Genomic DNA, 22,354 nt, shown 5'->3' with positions numbered 1-22,354 from the left:
GAACGTGTTCAGCCCTGCTACCCCGAGACCCTGAGATGCTGAGCATCTTCACATCCCCTTCATCCCAGTGGGCTCTTGTCATCTGCTGCCTTTCCTGAAGGGATGATGAACTGAGGACAGCTACTGCCTACAGCAGCATGGATGCAGTCTGCTTTTTTTTTTTTTTTTTTCTGTGCACATTCTCCTATAGCTTGATTTATATGTCTTTCATCAGAAAAAAGAAAAAGGTAGATAAATCTTCTGGGAGATATGCAGTTCTTTCTATTTCCTTCAGCAGTCCAGAGAAAGAAGGAAAGTTTTCTCCCATGTGTCCAAGCCACCTCTCAGAAACCATGAGCTGTGACTTAGAAAACTCTGTTCTTTGGGTTTTAGCATCCAGAATTTACTTAATCCCTAAAATTACCCATATGCAAATCCTATTTAGGAGATGAGTGCTAGTAAATATTTAGCAAACTCCTTAAAGTCTTCAAGAAGAACAAATTTTACATTAATCATGTCCTCCCATTAGTTTAAATCTTCATCTCTGCATTTCCATGCTTATCCAAAGTTCTGATTGTCACTCTAGGTTGCAGTTTGGTTCCAGTTGTTGTTACCATGTAGCTCTGCACAGTGCATTTTATTTACAAGATACTCTCTAGTCAAATGGCCAGGTTTTCCTTGTGTGGACAAAAAAACAGTAACTTGGTCTTCAAAAGGTAATAAATCCATACATCCAGTGGCACTCAACAGCCTGAGTATATGGAGACAGCACGTCCTGTCTGCTCCCAGTTCTCTACCCACAGCAATTTGACGATGTGCTCCCTGAAAGACTGCCAGCACTGTCTCTTAGCAAGGTCACTTCTTCTTTGCTGGGGCTTTGGCATTCCCACCAGCCTTGCCATTAGTTTTGGCACTTCCTCCTGATTTTACTGCTTCACCTTCTTTTTCACCTTTCTTCCCACCACCTTGTTTCTTGTCAGTACCATCCTTTCCCCCCTTTTCTCCCTTTTCTCCCTTTTCTCCTGCTTTCTTTTTGGCCCCATCCTTCCCTTCTTTCTTGGATCCTTCTTTCTGGTCCTTTTCACCATCCTTCTTCTTGGAGCCTTTGGACCCATCTTTCTTACCCTGAGCCTTGTCCACTTTTCCAGATACAGTGGGAACTTCTTCTTTTTTTTCTTCTGCAACCTGAGCTATATGCAAGGATGGAAAAAGAAAACAGGAAAGCAGTTAACTTGGGTTGACAGTAGCCAGGAAGAGGGCAAAATTCCTGCTCCCTGCTGGCAAATCTTGAACAAAGGGAAAATACTTCTACTGGGGCTTTGTCCAGACAGTTGTTTTCCTCAATGACTACCAGCTTTTCATGTCTTTCTTTTGAGAAGATAGATGAATGGGACAAAGCAGAACTGGTAATTTCAAGAGCTGAGTTGTGGCTCTATTGGAAGACATGTCTCCTGTTGGTAGGAACTGCTCCATGAAATTTATAAACACAGGCCACAAGCATTTCCCAATAATGACATTCAGTGTGGAGTTGTCTTCTTGTGCAAGAAGGAACAGAAACATCTCTCTTGCGATTCAGTACAGACCTGGCTTGGGTTTGGTTTTTTTGTTTGGTTTTTGTTTTGGTTGCTTGACATTTCTAATTCTTTGTTTTCCTGTATGGGATATGTCTCCTGCAGCTGAAAGCAGATTCTGATGGGGATCTTTGCTGTCAGAGACAGACAAGCAGAAGATGGTTTGCCCAGCACAGGACTACCAAGTAGGCTTAGCTTATGTCCTGTCCACATCCAGTCACCATGGGATTGGCTTCCTACCTGTTCCGCTGCAATTAATGATAGCAACATACTATGGGCATATAGCAATTAACTCCAGTGCATAGTTAGCCCTGTTTTGGTATGTTTTAATACATGAGCCATATTAATTATAGGAGGCTTATAATATCTTTACTTATGGAATATTTTTACTTAGGAATATCTTGGATTCAGTGCCCACATTTCAGGTGAGAAGACTCATAAGTGTCACACTGGATCTGCAGACTTTAATTATTCAAACAAAGGATTTGGTAGCAGAAAACTTTTCCTCATCTTTCTTTTTTTTTTTTTTTTTTTTTTACCTACTAGAAGTGGTTAATTTTCTCATAAGTATTTCTGAAATCAGAGCTTGATGCACTGAACTGTCATCTGAAGCTGCAACTTGACAAACACAGATCATATTTCATGTATTTCTAATGGAAAGCTTTTCCTTTGCTCAAGACCAGCAGAGTATAAAGTTTTGCAAAAACAAGTGAAAATGTATTAAATTTCCTATGACCTCCTTCTGTGAAAATCCCCAATATATAGGCTCAGATATGTAAATAGATAACACAACTTAATAATTAAAACCAGCCAAGATGTAGCAATGACCTGGGAGTGACCTTGGCAATCAGAGGATGATTGGTCACTGTTTAGCTTTCTTCGGCTGGCACGTAAGCTAAGTCAATTTATTTCATGTTTATCACAAGCTAAGGAAAGATGACAGAGAATTGGCTTAGGAAATAATTTGGTAGGGGCCTTTGGTGAAATGTCTCAACCCTTACCTGGAGCCATTGGACTCCAACATGTTTAAGTAATCCCAAATCTCCCATTGCTATGGATGTCTGTAGCATCACTTTCAGACTGCAGCAATGTAGGTGCAAATCAAACCTGAATTTGTTATGCTTACCTAAAATATTCCTTCAGCCTGCATACTAAAATAAAATATCAGGCTTTGAGCTTGGGAACTGGCAATTCATTTGTACATACAAATGGGAATAGAACAATCCAATCTGTTTCTTACAACCACATGGGAAACCCTGACATCTCATATAAAAAAGGACAGGGAAAAATAATAATAATAAAAAAATCAAACACCACATTGTCTGCTTCCTGGACAAATATGGTAGGAACCAGGTGAACTCCCAAAAATGTCAGCTGGAGAAGCCTCAGACCAGAATACTTGCAGATCTCCCAGGCCATGGACCCAGACAGCACATCTCCACCCACAGTAGAGGCCAAGTCCTGCTTGTACTTCTCCCACAGACTGGGAGACAGAGCACAAATGAATCAATTTATATATAACTTTTTGTACACTGAACCCTAAAGTCCATTTTATTTATGTCCAGTAAAAGTGCTGGCTATATATGACACTCAAAAAAGTGCTTGGAGAGCCATTTGGCAGTTAGAATATTCCATCACAGTAAATGTGAAGTAGGGTAAAATAATGGCAAGAAATGAGAGTATTTAAGCATTGTAATATATTCACGATTAATAGCATTTGACACTCAGAGAAATCTTTAAAGCATTTAATGGCCACTCAGTAATTAAAATCACTCGAGTCATCTCTCCGGCCTTGACTGGATCTACCAGGGGTTGGCACAGTATAAGTACATAAATAGTTGACACATACATTATATTTCATGACCGCATAAATCAAGGTCGGTTGCCAAATGCCAGTGGGGCAACATGGCAGAGCATCACACTCCGTACAGCTGAAAATAACGGCACAGAGAGGAAGCCCAAAGGTTTGCATACTTTCCATTGTAATGCCTAAATCATGTAGTGAAACTTTTTCGGGGACAGGATGCACACTAATCTCAGAAGGAGGGCAAACCAGTGGGTTTGATCACATGTAGCTTTTGCATTTAACTCTTCAGGCGCTGACAGTTGAGTCAGTCCTTTTGGGTCGCAAAGACTGAAGACCTACAGGCATTTTTAAGGCACAATTTACCTCTTCCACTTTAGCACCTCCCCTACTGTGAAAGGAATCACATCCTTTTTATTTTCCACCCTAGATAAAGCGATAAAATTGAGACAGCTAGTGCTGATGCAGACTTCTCCATAGATGTGGATAATGTATTTGTGGTTAGATGACTCCCACCCCAGTACCAGTTCCTTCAGGGCAACTGAGGCAGATTTACAGCTGACCCCAGAGGACTAGGACTTCAAAGCACACGTATTTGTTAGCCATTACCAGACATCAGCAGCCATATGTTATCCACTGGCCTCCTACCCTGCACTGTGCCAGCACCATAATTCTGGGCTTCTCAAAAGGTCAAAGGGTGGTCAACTATTCAACTTACACATTTAACAGGATAAAAGTTTAGGTCGTCTTTATGGTGCAGCTGACTTCCCATAAATTGCTTTCTTGTGGTAATTTATTCATTACTTCATGCTGCAATAATCTACCATGGTCTGATTAAATCTACACCAAAATAGCCAGCCTTTGGATGGAGTACATGTGCATGTTTGTAGGATGTAAAGACTGCTTACAGGAGATGAAAATTCATTAGCGTTCTGGGGTGAAACAGCGATTCCACTGCCCAAATACCCTTTCTGTCTCTTCTGGATATTCTCATGCTTAATTTATTGGATTTCCAGGTGTCACAGTGAGGCAGGAAGAGGATGCAGCAGCAAATGAGTGAATTTGGCTTTCTGCTATCTACAGGCATGATCCTTCACAGCCTCTGGGATCTACTGATAGCTGGTCCTTACAGAGTCAGAATTTGGTCTTTTAGGCAGGAAATCAAAGGATACAATACTAAGCACTTCCATGTGTGATTGCTCATACATGTAAGAAAGCTTTAACTAGACCTTTGGATGATCTTTGACTTTAAAGTAGGTTAAGAGAATTTAATTATATAGACAAGGGCTTATTCATGCCAGTTGGGTTCAGCTCCAGAAAGTGGTCTGGCCATCCTCAGTTTGTAGTCTAGGCATAGTCAGATGTCTGAACACCTCTGAAATACTGAGGTATGTGCAAGTTTCTACTATTAAGCACTTAGTTCTGTATTTTGCTGGTGTAGAACTAAATTTCTGCCTCTTTCACAGTTTCATGGACTGAAGAATCTCATTTTGAGTCAAGGAAACTCCCAGTTTCCATGAAACTACGGACCACAGGGCTTGCAGAGACACAGGAAAGAGAAAAAAAAAAATCATAAAAAGGTATTGAGAAAAAAGAAATGAAATGCAGAAAGGGAACTGAGAAGCAGAGAGTCCAAGGTATGATGGGTCTCATCAGAAAAGAGAAGCCATAGACAGCCAGACAGGAAGGCAGCCCCCTAATTTCCTTGCAGGGCCATTTCATCTTCTTCCTTCACCACAGGCAGGGAGTTGAGAGGTCTGGACTGGACATGACCAGAGAGAGTTAGGAGAGTTTCGGTAGAGCCTAGGGTACAGAATCAGGAAAAATGGTGAGAGCAGCGGAGACCAATGACAGAAATACTCTTGGCCATCCAAATGGGGCAAGCCATTTATGGGTAATGTGAAACCCTAACAACTTTTCTTCCTCTTGACACCACCCCCCCACCCCCCCATCCCCACCCCTGCAACCCAGGAAGTGGCCTTTAAAATGAATCAGACTTTCGGGAAATTTTAAACAAGAATTTCAAAGGAACGACCCTGCTTTTTACCAATGGAGAAACTGCCCCTTTCATCTAAATGACTGTGCCTGCTGCCACAAGTGCTGCAGGTTTAGTGCATGTGAATGGGAAGTGTTTACCAAGTCATGGCAATATCTTAATGGTTGTGCCCAAGGAGACACGTTGCTTTACACTGAGGGAGGACCTAGCCCTTTTGCATTTATGGATACAGAAAGCAACCCCAAAAGAAGAGATGGGTCTTGTGTAGGTGTGGGCATGGAAAGTACCTCCAGGGATCTCTGTCAGCTCGTTGAGTGGTGGCACAGTCTCCAGTTTGTCTGCATACGTCTTGGCTGCTTGCCGTTGAGCATATCGCGCCTCAATCTCTTTCTTTGTTCGTGGAATTCGGCACTTGAAGATACAGCAGAGCGTGATAACTGAGAAGAGAGAGAGGGAAGCAAAAGTTTTCCGTTTAGTCAGCAGATCTCTGTGTAGTGTGGTCCATTTACAGTAGGGAGACAGCAGGAAGAAAAAATAATTTCAGAAGAGTTTCTTCCTGTGGGAACGTGTAGCCATTTACATCGGTGGAAGTACCTGCCTGAGGGATATGGTCACACAGTCTAAAACAATTGAGTTACCTGAAAGTAAAGAATTACCACCCTTCACCTGAGCTGTGGTAAAGGACTGAGCGTGCCCTTCCCACCAAAACCAATGTAAACCATTGCCTTTCTATATGCCACTGGTGTTTCTGAGCATCAGAGCATCAACAACTTAAATTCATTATCTCTTTGCAAATGACAGCAGCAATTATGATGGACTGTCACCTTTCAGCAGTGAGTTATTGCTAGAGGTTCCTGACAACAGGTCTTAGCCATTCATTTTTGTGGTAGGTAGATGCTGGGGCTGGGGACCTCCAGCTGAAGAAAGCAATGAGGAGTTTGGCATGAAAATGCTGTAAACCCTTCAAAATAGATCCAGAAAAAGAAGCTCAATATATGCCTTAACTGACTTTCCTCCAAATCCATTTATTGAAAGACAAGATTGGACCCATATCTCCTAAATGCCTCCATCATGCACTTACTGTTTCATCATGCTTCTTTCCATTGTCTAGGCTTCTTTATATGAGTTAAGGATGCAGCTGATGATTTTACTCCTAGTAAGAAATATTTTCTCTTCATGGCTAAACCTATACATTATTTCAGAATTTTCATCTGCAAATCTAATCATGATCCAGACAATTCATTTTAAAGGAATCACTATTTGTTGGTTTCCTAGATTAGGAATTCACAGGCTTGAACAGATCATTGGTTCATCCATGTATCACTTCTGACAACAACAAAACAGCAACTTCAGGGAAAAGATCAATGAAACTCGGAAATAGGTAATCATAAAATTAGTTAGTCCATAGGTCATAGACACACATCAAGAAGAATGAGATCTCATGGTCTCTATGAACTTTTGAGTTGCTTTTTTGTGGGCATCTTTAAAATAGTTTGAGGGATTCTTCTATTCTAAATAAAAGCTCAAATTTCCAACCTACCTAAGTTCTTAGCCTCATTTGTATACCTTATGGAAATGGGTTCTGCAGCCAGGCAGAGCCTTGTGCTTGGACTGATGTCATATGATCATTATTACATGCTCTGTCTCTCATTTTAACTGGAGTTCCCCTATGCCGCATCACCACTATGAGAAAGGAGCAAGCATCCAATTTTCTGTACATTTCAAAAATCAGGTAAATCTCCTCTGGCTTTATATCACCATGAGCAATGTATTATTCCCCTGAGAGTAATCCAAGGAAATGAGAGAAATAATCTGTATGCTTCGTTCCAAGTGTAAGCCTTTCTCATTCACCAGGAGTAAAACCATTTTGCAAACAGCCTTCACAGCACAGGGACACAGACCATTCACTGGTGTAAATTTTATTCCCTAAAAGTTTGTCCTGTACCTGTCCAGCTTCTCCCAAGTAAAGAGGTATCACATTAACCAGGAAGAAGCTCTGCATGATCTCTTCAGATCACAAAAGACAAAAAGAAAGTAGTAAAACACCTTTCTCAGTGTTTTGAGGTTAGTGTAAAGTCACCAAGAGCAGCAGCTCCTCTATCCCTTTGCTGAATTTTGCTGCCAAAACTATCATCCCTTAAACAGTTTGCTGCAGAGGTGATGCAGTAGAATCACACTCAAGGCCATCTAAATGTCACAACAGGATGAGACACCTGAAGCTGAAGTGAATTGCTTAAAACAACATGGAATTGTAATAACCCGTAATTGGGGAAGCAATCAAGATGCTTTTATCCTTGCTCTTCCATGAGAGTCAGCAACAAGCTGAGGGTAATTGAGCTTTTATTTGTCTTACAAAAGGAAAGCAAGGTACCCATATGGTGCTATTGGCAGGACAACAAGTGGGTAACGTACCACATCTGGAAAGCACACAGCTGGGTCTGCCCTGCTGTTCAGGGCAGCAGGATTTCACTGTGCACCTGCCCACAGAGCCTGCTACAGCTATGTCGCAACCAATGGATGGCACAGAGATTTTCAGGCTAGCAGACAAAAAAATACCTAGTAGGTGGACAAGGACTCAAGGCAAGGTCAGACTAGACATAAGTACGCATTTTTAACAGTGACAGCAAGCAGGAAAACAATTTACTGGGGGGAATGGGGTACGTGCTTTTTCTCTAACCACTTTTAAATCAACATCTATTGTTTTCCTAAAAGCACTCTGGAATTCAGCTAAGCTAGGAAATCCTCCACTCACATTTGAGAAAAATTTGCCAGGAAAATTAGCACCATATTTCCTGGAGATTGATAAATCATGAGACTGTCATCTTTCAAGTAAAGCACAAAAAGATTGCTCAATGCCCTTGAAAATCAAGGACAAAATGCCTCCCAATATCACAGTAGTTGGCTTAGCCCTGCAGGAAGGAGTAGGGGTTGTTCTGTATCTCGCAGCTCTACTTCTTTTCCATTACTAAGGACAAAAATAGTAGTTGCTACACGACAATCATGAGCTGGGCTCTCTGTTTAACTTTCTAATGGACGTGAAGTGTTACACTGAGGTACTGGGAACTTAAGTTATCTTGGGATGTGAAATGATTCATAACCAACCTTCAGAGCAAGAGGTTTATGTGGAAATAATACGGTACTATTCCTATCTCCATCTCCCTTGCAAGCCACACTTAGTGTGAAGTTCAAGCCATGCAGGGGGCTAAGTATTGGACTGAATGCCATTATATTTGTAAAAGAATAGGCCAGTGAATAAGATTTTGGTATGGGAGCTTTAGGACACTGGAACTGATACCAGGAATGATCATTTTGCTGCTAGTGGGAAGCTATTGCCTCTTTGATATCTTCGCTTTTCCCTTCAGGTCAGACACAGGAGACAGAGTGGGTGGAATTCAGCTGCTCTGGTTTATATGTCCCAAAGCCAGAGATTATGGTCTCAGAGTCACTCCATTCTCCCTTTATCACTGATGGAGAGAAAGGAGCATCTCTGCAGGGTGATTAATCTCATGTTAAAACATAAATTTAAGGTATGCCAAATAAATCATTCTCTGCAGCTGCTTTTCTCCCCATTTACTACAAAAAGACCCTGAGTGTCCAGTCTTACATGGGACTCTCAAAGAGCTGTGACCCCCTGGAGTGAGAGCCAGAGGCCCTAGGGCTTCCAAATGACATCAGAGATCTACATTTAGGCATGTGAACTCTTCCTTAGTTAGACAAGGTGAATCTCTTCTAACTATTCCAGAAGTTAAGAGTGAAATGTTCGTTGCATATTAGAAGTTTGGAGCTATCTTAGCATAATTTCTGTTGTGCCTTGTAGATATTTTATGGTTTTTTCCTGCTTCAAACCAGTGAGATTGTTTTTGCTCCACTGATAATTTATCCATCACGTGAACCAGAAAGCAATGTAACCCGTAATGTTTCCTGGGTCTTTGTTGATGCTGAGGTTAACATTATTTTCCACTGGAAGAGCAGAGATTTTTTCATTCTGAAGACAACCTCAGAAACTGGACATACCTGTAAAGGTCCTGAGACCATCCTCACCACCACTACACTTTCTGGGGTTTGGCTGCCTGAGTTTGGGGCCAGATGAGAAGTAATGCAGCTGGTGGCCTTCAAAGGAGTTAGAAGAAACCTCAGTGGTGGAGGCTCACCTTTTCTTTGCCTGCAGTGACTCCTAAGCGAATGGTCTCGTGCCTGGCCCCCACTGGAGGTCTGCTGCAGTTGATGTTGTAGCTGTGCCCATGCCTGGTCATGTGTCCCATTGATCCAGACCCTGACCATGGACATGACTTTCTGGCTTCAACTCAGACCTGCTCCATCACTACCAACTTGGCTGTGCCTGACACCAGTTACACTTAGCCATCATGTGAGGATGGTTGGCAATGAGGATTGCTGTTTAAAAATACCATTCCTATAAGACAACAGATCAAGAATTGGACAGTACTCTCTCCCGGGAAAGTGAAATATCAAAGCAATACTCTTACAAAAGCATAGTATGTGACATGACATCAGTTAGGCATGTTAACTGATAGGCCTATGTTCTCAGGGTAGAGAATTACAACGTTAACAAAACCAAAACCCAACACTGAAAACCTCCATGAGAGTTATATGTACAATGAAAGTCCTTAAACTAGAAGTTTTTGTTTGGGATATGAATATGTACAGGAATATTAACTGCAACTCAGTTGAGTAGTGATAACTTGATCACTTTTGATTCTGGGTCCACAGGATGAAGTATTTGGGGGACCAGTTAGCTTGGATGTAACTTGAGAATTTGTTATTATGCTTTTTTTGGCAGGCAGATTACTTGACTTCAAGCCTTGAATGTCTGTTTTATATTAAACATTAACCAATTCTCTTATTCCCCAGGTGAATGCTTGAATCACACTGCTATCAAACAATATTTAGTCCCTTTTTTTCACATTGTGGGTCTCCTTTTCCTTTCCAGGATTTCAACTTTCATTTTAACTGTCGAGAAGGCTTCTAAATACAGCCTGAGTAAACTATTGCCTGTCTGATGCTATGGTGAGCTTAAAGTAATCTCTATAAGATGTATCAGTGCCCCATCAGCACCATGGAAGGTCCAAGAAAATGTTCACCATCAAGGCTTGGAATGGTGACATTGTTCATGGTTTCTCTGCTATCAAACTACATAAAGCAGAAGAAGAAACCTCCTGTGTGACAAAATGTAGTAGAGTCATTTTCAATTCTCTCCATTTTCTCAGCTTTTCTGTAGTAATAATATCTGGCCTTATGATACTGTGATAATAAGCATCTTCGGTGAACTGCACAATTAAACACTAGGCTTTTTCTTTTTCATAGAATCATAGGATCATAGAATCTTAAGGTTGGAAAAGACTTCTAAGATCATCAAGTCCAACCATCGACCCAACACCACCATGTCTACTAAACCACGTCCTGAAGTGCCTCGTCTACACGTTTTTTGAACACCTCCAGGGATGGTGACTCCACCACCTCTCTGGGCAGCCTGTTCCAATGCCTGACTGCTATTTTGGTGAAGAAATTTTTCCTAATCTCCAACCTGAACCTCCCCTGACACATCTTGAGGCCATTTCCTCTTGTCCTTTCCCTAGTTACTTGGGAGACCAACACCCACAATAACATGCTGTGGATTGCTTTGCTGTTTGGCTTATAAAAATCACTTTCTCATCTGTATTTCTTTTCTTTTCAGTTATCTGACATGCACAGTTGAATTCGGCCACCTATTTTGAAGGAACATTTCTGTTTAAATTTAAAAAGTCAATTTTGATCCTGCACATGGTGTTCTCTTTCCACACTGAAGATTCAAGCTGACAACGTATCAAATAATTTTTTATTGTTTCTGCCAGGCTGCTCATGTGAAATGTAATTTTTCAAGAAGGAAGCAAATAATTGGTGGTCCTTTATGAAACGGGTATTTTAAAGGAGTCAACTTTTTTCTATCTATGATGACAACAGAGGTATTGTAAGTGATAGATTTTTGTTCTTCGGCATGTAGTAAAAAAAATCTGACTTGGGAAATAATGAAGAACTCTGAGGCTTGTTCTTTTCTGGATTTTTAGCGTGTTTTCATTATTTTTACATGGGGAAATGTCTTCCTAATATTCATATCCAATACTATTCAGGTTGGAGGAGCTGAGAAATGGCCCCAAAAAGCTCTCATCTGAAGTACAGTAACAAAGCAAATGTTAAACACGTCATTTCCACCATAAACAATTAGATGCTTGTGACTAAATAATGGCTGTGTATTTACTCCCACTGGCTTAAACTAAAATATTTTGTTTCGTAATTGAAGCAAGCTAAGAGCATACGCAAAACACCACGAAAGGAGTTCTACTGGCTTAAATTAAATATCCATGTGGCCAAGTTGCCCTGCTCATGGTCTCTTTTTTCTTTTCAGTTAAGTGAATTTAGCTCATCAACAGTAACACAGTTGCTTCTAGTTTAGCTGAATTTAAAAATTCAGAAAGAAGAAGGAAAGAAACAACTGGGTTCTCCTAGGAGCTGGAAAAGATGTAAATGAAATATCTTCTTCAGAGACTGTTTGGTGTAATATTTCAGCAGATCTATGATTAAGAACTGAACAGTTTTATAAATTGAATGGAAATTGGCTCCAATACACAGTAGGTTTGTTCCCTTTGAAGCTGAAAAAATACAGTCTGCCAATGAAGCATTTAATTAACATTTAGCAAAGTAGCCTGTGCTGCTTTGAGTTAATTAGGCAGCCATTCCATTGTTAATAATGCAGGCAATTAATGCAGATGTATTCAATGGCAAGTTAACTGCAGCACTTTTATTTAAATGCTCTTTGAAAAGCCTGGAGAGTTCTTTACTATATAACTACAATGATGCTTAAAGTAAAGAGCTAGCATATTTTGGCTGCTCAAGCTACTCACAGCAGTGTTAATAACTGGCTAATTGTGATAATGTAATGATCAGGAAGGGCTACTAAATTCTTAAGAAAATTTGTTAGTGCTTGGGTGGCTGCTTGTAGGACTGGTCCACGTTGAGTGCTCAGATGCTGAAATGATGCTGGTGCCTGAAACACTTAATTGAAAGATGCCACTGCTACTACCAGAGCTTTTACTCTGCCCTAGTGCCTCAGGAGAGGTCCCTGGGCCTGGTTCCAGAAGAAGGAGGCTTTCCCTCTAAAGAGCATGCAACCATCTCCAGGGCATGTAACTGCATCCTGGCTGTGGCTCAGGTTTGGGATCAGGTTGCTGCAATGGGGATTCAGGATCTGCTTTTTTCAGGAAAAGAGAGAGACCTAGATGGTGAAAATGTCAGATTTAAAGTCCAGGTTGGAGATGGATTAGATGCCCTTTCAAAATCCTTCTCAGTACTGTATTTTATCCCACTCTATGGCTTTTCTTTCAAGAAAAATCTAGTACTTGGATTAATGTACTAATTTCCTAGCAAGCAAAAATAGGAGCTGAAGAATTAAGAGATCTAGACTGTAGTCCTAACAGTTGTGCCAATATGACTTGAAGCAAAATATGTTTTTAAATATGTCCACCTTTGTAAAATGCCCTGAGGATATGCTGAAAGAATTGCTCCAAGGGGTCAGGGCTGCTCTAATATTTGCTCAGCCATCAAGCTCAACTATACCTCTATATGTGATATTTTCCTGGTGTCTGGAAATGGAGGTCTGTCCACACCATTAGATCACATCATCTGACCTCTCTGCACATCACAGGTTATTATGTTTAATTAGTGCCTGAGTGAAATAACTTGTGTTGGATTGAATCCCACCTTACTCTGGGGAGAGCTGTTAAGGGCTGGAGAGTGTGGCAATGTTTAATCACCCTCCTTGCCACATTTATTTCTCAAATTCCCATTTGAAGTGACCTGGTTATAATTTCCAGACTCTTCTCTTGCCTCTATCTACTAGACTAAAAAGACCTTTAATAATATTTTTTTTTCTTTTATTTCTGAAGTCCTTCAATGCTGTAATCAAGTGGCCTTTTGACCTTCTTTCCAACAAGATAAACAAAGTGAGGTCAGTGAGACTCTTGTTTGAAGACCTTTCTCCAAGCATCCAACAGAGGTGAGGATTTTGGGGCCATTTTTCTCCTGCAAATGTTTGTTTTTTCAGCATTTGTTTTCATACATAAGCATGAGCATCTCACCAGGAGAGCATACACAGGTCAACAAACCTTCCTATCTCTCGCTAACCCACGCTAATACATTCAAATAACTCCTTACTGCAGCATTACCCTGAACTGTGTTGCTTAACTGATTGCTTTGCTCTGATAATAGTTACTAAATGTTACTAATTATAATTTAGTCACTGAATGCTTGTTTATTCTGTAGATGAGGTCTTCCCAACCATAGATCCTTGCTTCTGCTGTCATTCACTGCTTTTTGTTTGAATGGCTTCAGCCAACACCCTGTGTTGCTCCTTCCATAATTTTATTTTATTCTCCTGTCTACTGGCAAGGAAGACAGCTTTAACAGCAGCCACTTTGGATTTATTCTGAGCTCACCAGTGAAAAATATGAATTAGAGTTGGACCTCTTATAAGAACAAGTGTTACCTTAGGAAGTTTTGATCTGAGCAAAGTTAGATTTCAGAGCTAGGAAATGCTGTGTGGGACAAAATGAAGCAGGTATTCACTGGGAACTCCCTGGAGCATCCCTGTAGATCCAGACAGGTGAAGGACATGGGTCATCTTATCCTTAGGTAGACATCTAAAGCAAATAGATTAATTATTCCCACTTGTTCTCTCACCTGGTCGCTCTAGATGCCTGACCTGAAGGCATCTCTAGATAGGTGAGATGAATCATAGTGACAAAGCCTGTATTAGACATTTTGGCTGGCGATCTGAGCTATTAATTAACACAAACCCTAATTAAAAAAAGCTCCTGATTGCTTATGCTTTCTATTCTATTGCTTTCTTGGGCTCTTTTATGCCCAGTGCAATATCTCCTGAGGCTAGGGTGGAGCTCTCTAACCTTCTTTCCCCACCATCCCACCTTAAGGCTGGGAGCAGGGGTGGGATTTACCATCCCGGGGGTGAGAGATTTGGGACCAAGTCCTCTCCATTGCCTCCATGCACGGAAAGGAGCTGTCACAGGGAGGAGCCAACACTGCAGCTATGTGAGGCAAGATCTGAGGATGATTGTTTCATCTAACAAGGAGAAATACCTTTTGTTAGGCATTAAGCTGGGCCTGTCTTTTCTGTCAAACTAGAACTAGCAACAAAACCCAGGATTCCAACACCCATGGCTAATCTTGTGACTCGGAAAATCAAACCCAGGTTTGGATCTAGTCTGTGCAGCTCAGACCTCTCTACCCCCAGACCTCACGTAGCCCTATTGATGATTTTAAATCATAATTAATTGCAAGCAGCATATGGCTGCTACCTCGATTCACTTATGCCATCTGACAAGTAGGGATATGGGCTGTTATTTACCCTGCCCTGGGAATCTGCAAAATCCCTTTTGTGTGGTGTTAGTTGGGTTTTGTGTGAGATAGTGGCTTGTGCCTGTTCTCCACACTGGATAGAGGAAATGCATGCACTGGGTCAGGCTTGAAATTGCACACGAATGGCAAATGGGAATTAAAATGATGATGGTCTATTGAAATAACAACAATAATAATAAATCAGAGCATGAAAAGTTAACCAAGTAGGTTTGCCCAGGAAGGCTGCAAATCTGACTTTCACTTTCAGATCCATAAAGCCATACACAAGTGGTACTCACTTGCCCCAAGCAAATCTCAGTAGACCTGTACCTCATGCACCGTGCCACGTAGCAATGAAGCCTCTCCTCACAGTCCCCATCTCTCATGCCAGAGTCCACCTGTGCACAAATCTGCACTCCGTCACCCTATTGCTTTGACCATGAATGGTCACTGACTGGGAGAGTGTTGTGGGAAGATGAAGCAGCAGATTAGGCTTCCAGCTGGTGGGGACACCCACAGAGAGGAGCTGTTTTGGAGCCCCACCATGGTCCAACACCCCAGTTCTTCCTCTTGCAGACTCCAGACACGGCCCCTTCTATGTGACCTGATTGCTGTCACACTGAAGAGAAGCCAGCCTCAGGCAATGGCATCTTTAATGCTTCTTAGCTGATAGGGATCACAACAACTAATTTTGTAGTAGCCCTGGCCACGTCTGTGTGAACATGCACAACAGAAGTTTAAGATACCATTATTGTACAAAACAAGAACAGCACAGGTTATTTCTTATCAAAATAATCAGGAAGAAAGAATATTTACTTGTTACTTATTGGAGTACATAAAAAATGGTCCTTCCTTTGTAAAAGACAACTTTCTCTTAAGCACCCCCATTTGTGCTCAGCTTAAGCTACATATTCTGGTGCCAAGAAGTTTGGGGGCTTGGGTTATTTTGTAGGCACACAAGTGCAGGACAGCTGTAAAACAGAAGAAAACATCTCACGTGTGATAAAAAGTTTCCATGTGAGAACTTGGGCTGAGAGCAAAAGAGGGGCTCAACTTCTTGTCTCCATGCAAGGGCCATCCCTTGTCCCAAGCGATGCTTTCTGTGATAGAGGACAGTACTCCTCCTCTCACATCCACCTCTGTAAATACTATTCTGCGAACCCTGATGAGTGTTTCTCGTATGCTGGGCTGCTGGTGATGCAGTGTTTGAAGATAGATCCTAAAGCCTCTGTCAGAAAGCACCATGTGAAGTATTCCTGAGCCAGCCTAAATTTTCTGTGCCTCACTGGAAATTCTGCACATTAATGGAAACATCTGGGTAGTTTTGCCATCCAAAAAGTAATGGTTATTTAATAGTGTCAATCTTTTGCTTGGCATTTATATTTCAACACCCGCAGCAAGTTGGTAAATAAAACCTCTAACACTTCAAATTAAACTGCACTCAGTTAATTGCATTCAAGATGTTTAACAGCTTTGTTGGTGCGCGTTAAATAATACTTGATTCCTGTGAGCACGTTCGTTTAGTTTGAGCCTCCCTTGTACTCTCACACTAGTTTATACTCCTCTTGAACCTTTGACAGGTTCAAGGGAAAGATTCCCAGTTTACACAGGCAGATAAGCAAAAGCTTTGCATTCGTGACTCTCAAGCATCCCTCCTGATGACAGACCTGCTTCTTCAAGCTTTCATGGCTGCAGTTATATGTCAGGAGAAAAAATACTGATGTTCATATCTGGGACTACGTGTTACTATTTGACTGGCATTGGTGAGAATGGGAAAACATCTCCGGCAGGTCTTTCAGAAGGACGCAAAGATAGGGAAAAAGAGATCAGAACTGAGCTTCCTACTTTTGCAATCAGCTTCTGCTTCAGCCCACTCCTTTGTCACTCCTCATTCAGGTAAGCCCTACTTCCCAGTAGTACTACACCTGGTGTGGACTACATGTAAGGACACGCAGTGAGCAAACCTGTTTCCATGGCCCTAGAGCTGTTCTGGCACCACTAAAACATCAGCACCCAATGAATTAAAGGTCCACCACTCATGGACACAAGGTGGTCTGAGGTACACCACCAGGTCAGGTAGCTCAGGAGTTCCTTGCCATGATAACTAGGTGTCATGCAAAGCTAACTTTGTCTCCAGTTTGAGTTGAGCACAAGGCATGAGCTCATGCCTGGAACATGGCAGTGGGATGCAGTAACAGCTCTGCTGCAACCCCACCACATGTGGGAGCCTCCTGCTACAGTTCCATCCTACCTTCTCCCTCACTTTCTCCATTCAACAGAGTAGAGATACAAAACAGGATGATGAGGAATGGGGTGTCTCCCTGTCTGTGGTACCTGAAATAGATCTGGTTGACACTTGTCTGGGCAACCTGTTCCAGTGCTTTAATCTGAAGTAGGTTAGATTTAGATTAGATGTTAGAAAGAAATTCTTTACCGTGAGGGTGGTGAGGCACTGGCAGAGGTTGCCCAGAGAAGCTGTGGCTGCCCCTGGCTCCCTGGCAGTGTTCAAGGCCAGGTTGGATGGGGCTTTGGGCAAGCTGGGCTAGTGGAGGGTGTCCCTGCCCATGGCAGGGGGTTGGAACTAGGGAATGGATCTTTAAGGTCCATTCCAACCCAAACCATTCTATGATTTACTCCAGAGGCATACACCAGCAGGGATGTCGAGGCATTTTGCCCTGCATTCACACCCAGTTGTTGGATTGCCTTTGCTGAAAACAGTGGGGCATCACTCAAAGACGTGCTGCCTGCATCCTCCCTGGGGGATTGCTGTCAACAGACTTGGGGGTGTGAAAACAAGGAAACCAGCAGACTTTGAAACAAAAGCAACATCCAGAGAGGAAAATAAACATCCCACAAGGCTGCTTAAAAACACTGATGCCAAAGAAAAGGGTGAGTCAATGGACAGCACAGTGGGCAAGCCTTGGGCCAGCTGCTGGCTTTCCCAGGGATGGATCAGGACCACCTCCTCCTCCATCACAGCACTGCAGTTTGTAAAAGGCAATACTTTTGGTGCAAAGGCATCAGTTTTTGTGGATGAAACAGGCTGTGCAAGATTCCAAGGTTATGACTCAATCCCATACTATCAGGGCAATAGTGTCAGGCCTCAGTTCCCTATTTACAGCTTTCATAGGGGGAAGAAAAAAAAAAAAAAAGGTGAGACCAAGAAACCAGATAGCAGTTCTCCAGAGTGAATCAAATCCTCCTGATAACTAATCTTATCTTCTTGGTCTGTTGTTGTCTCATCAAAGTCTCTCCAGGAAGGAGACAGACAGATGCAACCTTTGTTTCTGCTTATCAACCAGCACTCAGAGAAGCAATTCAGAGCAGCTGAATCGTGCCGGGTGCTGAGAGGCAGCCCCAATAAGGATTTCAGGGTATGGTCTCAGGACACTCACTGGACTAATGGCTTGCCTTGCTCTGCCTGATTCAAATATCCAAAAGGGAAGATTCCCTTTAACTAAGGACAAAACAACTGAGCTAAAACCTTGGGGGTAGGGGAGAAACAGTGAGTTGACCTACTGTGTGTGGTACCTGAGAAACTATCTTTTTCCTCCCTTTCTTTACAGATTTTTTTCCTGTAGAGGTTGTGTTTGCTTTAAAAGCAAGCTCTCATGTGCCTTCTTCAGTTGTAGCAAAAAGACTTGACATTCCTGATGTTTGAGTAGATGAATAAGAATTGTGTAATGATACACGCATCCCTGAGAGTTATGCCTCCAGCATTACCTGACTGACGCTCTGCATGTTCTGCTAAGCTAGATTTTCTACGGTGGGCTGGTTTACTCCCCAAGTTTGCTTCTCTCGTGACATACCCTGTCACAGAGCAGAAACAAAGGAAAAAGATAGAGATGGATAGGTCTGACAGAGAGCTGCTTTCACATGGCATCTGAGAAAGTTGGCTATCAGTTGCTGCAGGAGAGACAGAAAAGCCTACTAACAGGCGTGTAAACATTTCATCTCTCCTGGTCTCTGCTGGGTAGAGCTAGGACTTGCCCCCTTTGGTTCTTAACCTGCCCCAAAACCCTTTTATGAGTTAGAAGAGCTTCCTAGAGACTTTTTGCCTATTTCAGTGGTGTGTGTTGACCTATGAGATGCCCTTATGTAGGGTTTTTAATTTTTTTTTTTCATTAAATAAGGAAAAGTAAGAGAGTTCTGGATTTGGCCATTTTTTCTGCCTTTTGTTAGGTGATGATGCCATCTTGTGGAAGTTGTTAAGAGCAAGAGTTGGAAACCACACCTAGATCACATCTCAATTTGCAAGTCCTGTCACTCAGCAGGAGCAGATTTGTGGGGTGAAAGATCGTGGATGTTTCTGGTGGGGTTTGGTCCTGTGGCTGCCCTTACAACTCTCACGCATACCTGGAACCACCTTTCAGGAGCAACTATCTCCTATTTACACTTCGACTGAAAGGAATTCAGCTCAAGTGCTCCACAATCACCCACAGTGAAGTAGCTAGGGGCAATAACTTTAAAAGCATCTCAATTCCTCTCCTCATCTTCATTTACTCCTCACCTGAATTCACATGACAATGTAGACACACCCTTACAGCCTTGATAACAAGGTGAGATGGTAAGCCAGTGGGACCACATGCAGGCCCTGAAAAGCATGCTCTTCTTTTTCCTTGTGTAGAGGGTTTGCTACCCTCTTGCTCTGACTGGGAAGGTGCTCCTGGAAGCAGGAAAAGGAAGCCATACTAAAGCTCTTCTCTAGCTCTCGTTGTACTGGAGAAGTAGAACATTGCCTAGTTTTCTGGACTGATACCAAGGCACCCTCCAAGAACTCGCGCACAGAAAAACACGTGTCTGCTCCTGAGAGTTAAAGCTTTGCTGGTAAAGCTGGGGAACCATCAATGCTTTGGGGATCACAAAGCAGAGGAGGAGGAGGAGGATGGTGCTGGAGCAAGATACGAGAAATTGGTGAGAACTGACTATGTGATTCAGTTATTCTAATGTCGTTAAGTTTGAATCTGCCTTGTTTTGACTTGGATCACAGACTTGGTTAATAGTTTCTGTCTTCACCAAATACTTATTGTTTTCCTAAAGCTGACTGAGCTGGTACAGTTGCTTTCAAATCCCCTCTGCTCATTGAAAGAAAGCTTCTCCAAACAAAAAGGCTTTAGCAGAGCAGTAGAGCCATAAACTGACTCCATTACATGTTGTGATGCACTGAATCTATTTATTGCTCTGAGACTCAGCAAGCCAAAGCCCTGTGATTTCCTAGCAAATACTTTGCTACTCCTCCAGTAATATATATTTGTAGCAGGCTGACATAATGTCTGATTTTGTTGAACTATCTGTGTGTGTTAGTGGGAACGTGAATCTTAAAGCAGGTGTTACTTTATTGAATTGCACATGACCTATTTGTTTGCTTGTCTAAGCACAGATCCTTGAAAGTATTTTAGTTTCTCATCAAGTTTTCAGCACTTTCAGTACCTAGGTAGTAACATTCTTTGTGTGCTTTTCTATAGTACATTTCATTTCTGGGCTGTCACTTGATAAGTAAATGTTCACGGGTGTTTGCTTCTTGCTACTGATATTTTTAGGTAATCAAAAAAACCTGAGCTTTTTTTTCTGCACGTGGTGTACCATCTGATGTATTGATTTGCCAGCATAGCAGACTTTCCATGTTTTTAACCCTAAATAACCTGGTAATGCCAGAGACAATTTCTAACAAGCAACAAAACACTATGGGGTGAAAATTTCTTTACAATTTGATGCCCCCTGAACCAAGAAAAAAACCAGCTAAATAAACCCCTTCACCAGCCTGCTTGCATTCTAAAGCTCTTGCTGTTAATTCTGATGCCTATTTTGCATGGTGTATGGAGTCACTAGGGTTAAAAACTTGCCCACGTTTACTTTGCTCTGTGGAGTTTCTTGTGACTGTTTGCAAAGGGTGTTGTGGCATGTGATGAGTTAGCATAAGCTTTGCTCCTTGAGCGCAGGCAAGTTGTAGAAGTTGTTATCCCCCAGACTTTGGGTGTAGGGTGTGGTGTTTGCCCAGAAAGGGCAATGAGGGGAAAAGAAAACAGAGGAAAATGCTTGTACTTGCGTTGAAAATGTGAATGTCTTGTTTAAAGGGCATGGGATCGTAACAGGAAGGCTATCAGGGGAAAGGACTGATATAGGCTACCCACAGCAGCCAAAGAGGAGTCTGTGGAGAGAATGAGTGACTTGATTCCCCCAATATCAGCAACACACAGACTGCTGTGCCCTTTGACTAGATTAAGGCTACGTCTAGATGGGGTTTTAGCAGCAAATTAAAAAGTAACAAGGAACACTAAAAATCAGTTGCATGCAATACTGTGTTTTTAGACCTGGCCCAGAAAACCCGTGTTCTAAACAAGGGATGCTTGTAGGTCAGGGTTGGCATCACCTGTGGCTGTTCCTTGCCAGGAGCTTGCATATGGCTGCCCTGTTTTGGAGAGGGCTCGTCACTGATGAGGAATGAGAGCAGAAGTGACGCAGAAAGCTAAGGCACTCAAGACCGTCCTTCAGTTGCTTTAAAATGCTTCATTGCTCCACTTACGAAATTAATTTAAACAAGCAATTAGGGCCATCACCCAGAATGAGAAGAGAATGATTTAAAAATTCCTAGAAGATTTAGATATATCTATATAGCTGGATGATGTCCTTCCTGGACTGGGTAAGGATTTGAGGTGATCTCTGAGTTCATGAGATTTACCTTCAGGGACTGGGGACAGGCTCTGTCCCTCTGCTTGGCTGTCCCTAACCTGAAAAAGAGGAGGTTCAAGAGAATCGTAGATGAGTCAGTGCAACTTCATTTGTTAGAAGAAAAAAACAATATGATTGGAAAGAAATGGATTTATCATGTTTGACTCAGACTGATCTATTTTTTTTGTATGAAGTTATAGCTGGCTCAAGGAGAGAGCAGAAGATCCTTCCTTTGAATGTTGGTGGGGTTATGATAGTGTTAAGTGATATTCTTGTAAGGAAGCTCACAACAGTTGTTGGCAATGCAGAGTGCCACTGACTTAGGCTCTTCCCAGAGAGCGAGCTGCAAGGGTATGAAGCTGGATGAAAACACCCAGGTGGAGAATTGGCCATACCCAGATAGACCCTCAAAGTGCACTGGGACAGTGGCTGATCCCATCCCACTGCAGTTATCAAGTCTGAGCCAGTGGCTTCCTAGTGGCTGGGTCCAAAAAAAGGAGGATTTTAAGTCCTGAAAGCCTTGGTAAAATCAAGTTGAAAGCATTGGCATCTGGAATAGGAGTTAGGGACCTTAATGCCAGATCTGGCTGTGACTGTAGACCTCTTGAAGCTTCTTATCACAGCATGTGGGACAGCACCACAGGAGGTCACATATAGTTTGTATGGTTGTGCAACAGGGCAGGACCGTGGCTGTAACATGCATTTGGCCTGAATGTGGTACTGTAGCTGAACACAGTCCCAGCTGTGGCACAGCCCTATAGCATCTCTTTTTCTCTGGGATGCCACCAGCTAGGACCTGTTGATCAGTACATTGCAAGATGAAGCTATGGTGGCCCATCAAAGTGGCTCCTTCAAAGACCCCACCTGCCTCTCCCTGTTGCAAAAACCCCTCAGTGTGTACCCCTGTGATGCCGGAGACCAAAAAGCCTC

At 42.3% G+C, this 22,354-nt stretch overlaps 1 protein-coding gene across 1 annotated transcript in view; it reads right to left on the bottom strand.

The window, feature by feature from the left end:
* Window positions 1-420: 420 nt before the first annotated feature.
* TMIE (transmembrane inner ear) overlaps window positions 421-22,354 on the bottom strand; it is a 36,750-nt gene continuing 14,816 nt past the window's right edge. The window contains exons 3-5 of the mRNA XM_075747048.1: window positions 5,638-5,787; window positions 1,104-1,169; window positions 421-464 (exon numbers count right to left, since the gene is read on the bottom strand). Of these exons, the coding sequence (XP_075603163.1) occupies window positions 421-464; window positions 1,104-1,169; window positions 5,638-5,787 (260 nt within the window). The remainder of the gene's footprint in view (window positions 465-1,103; window positions 1,170-5,637; window positions 5,788-22,354) is intronic.

The sequence above is a fragment of the Balearica regulorum genome, chromosome 2, assembly GCF_011004875.1.
Source record: "Balearica regulorum gibbericeps isolate bBalReg1 chromosome 2, bBalReg1.pri, whole genome shotgun sequence".
NCBI lineage: Eukaryota > Metazoa > Chordata > Aves > Gruiformes > Gruidae > Balearica > Balearica regulorum.
The sequence above is the reverse complement of the archived record's forward strand: the minus strand, read 5'-3'. Positions and strand labels throughout refer to the sequence as shown.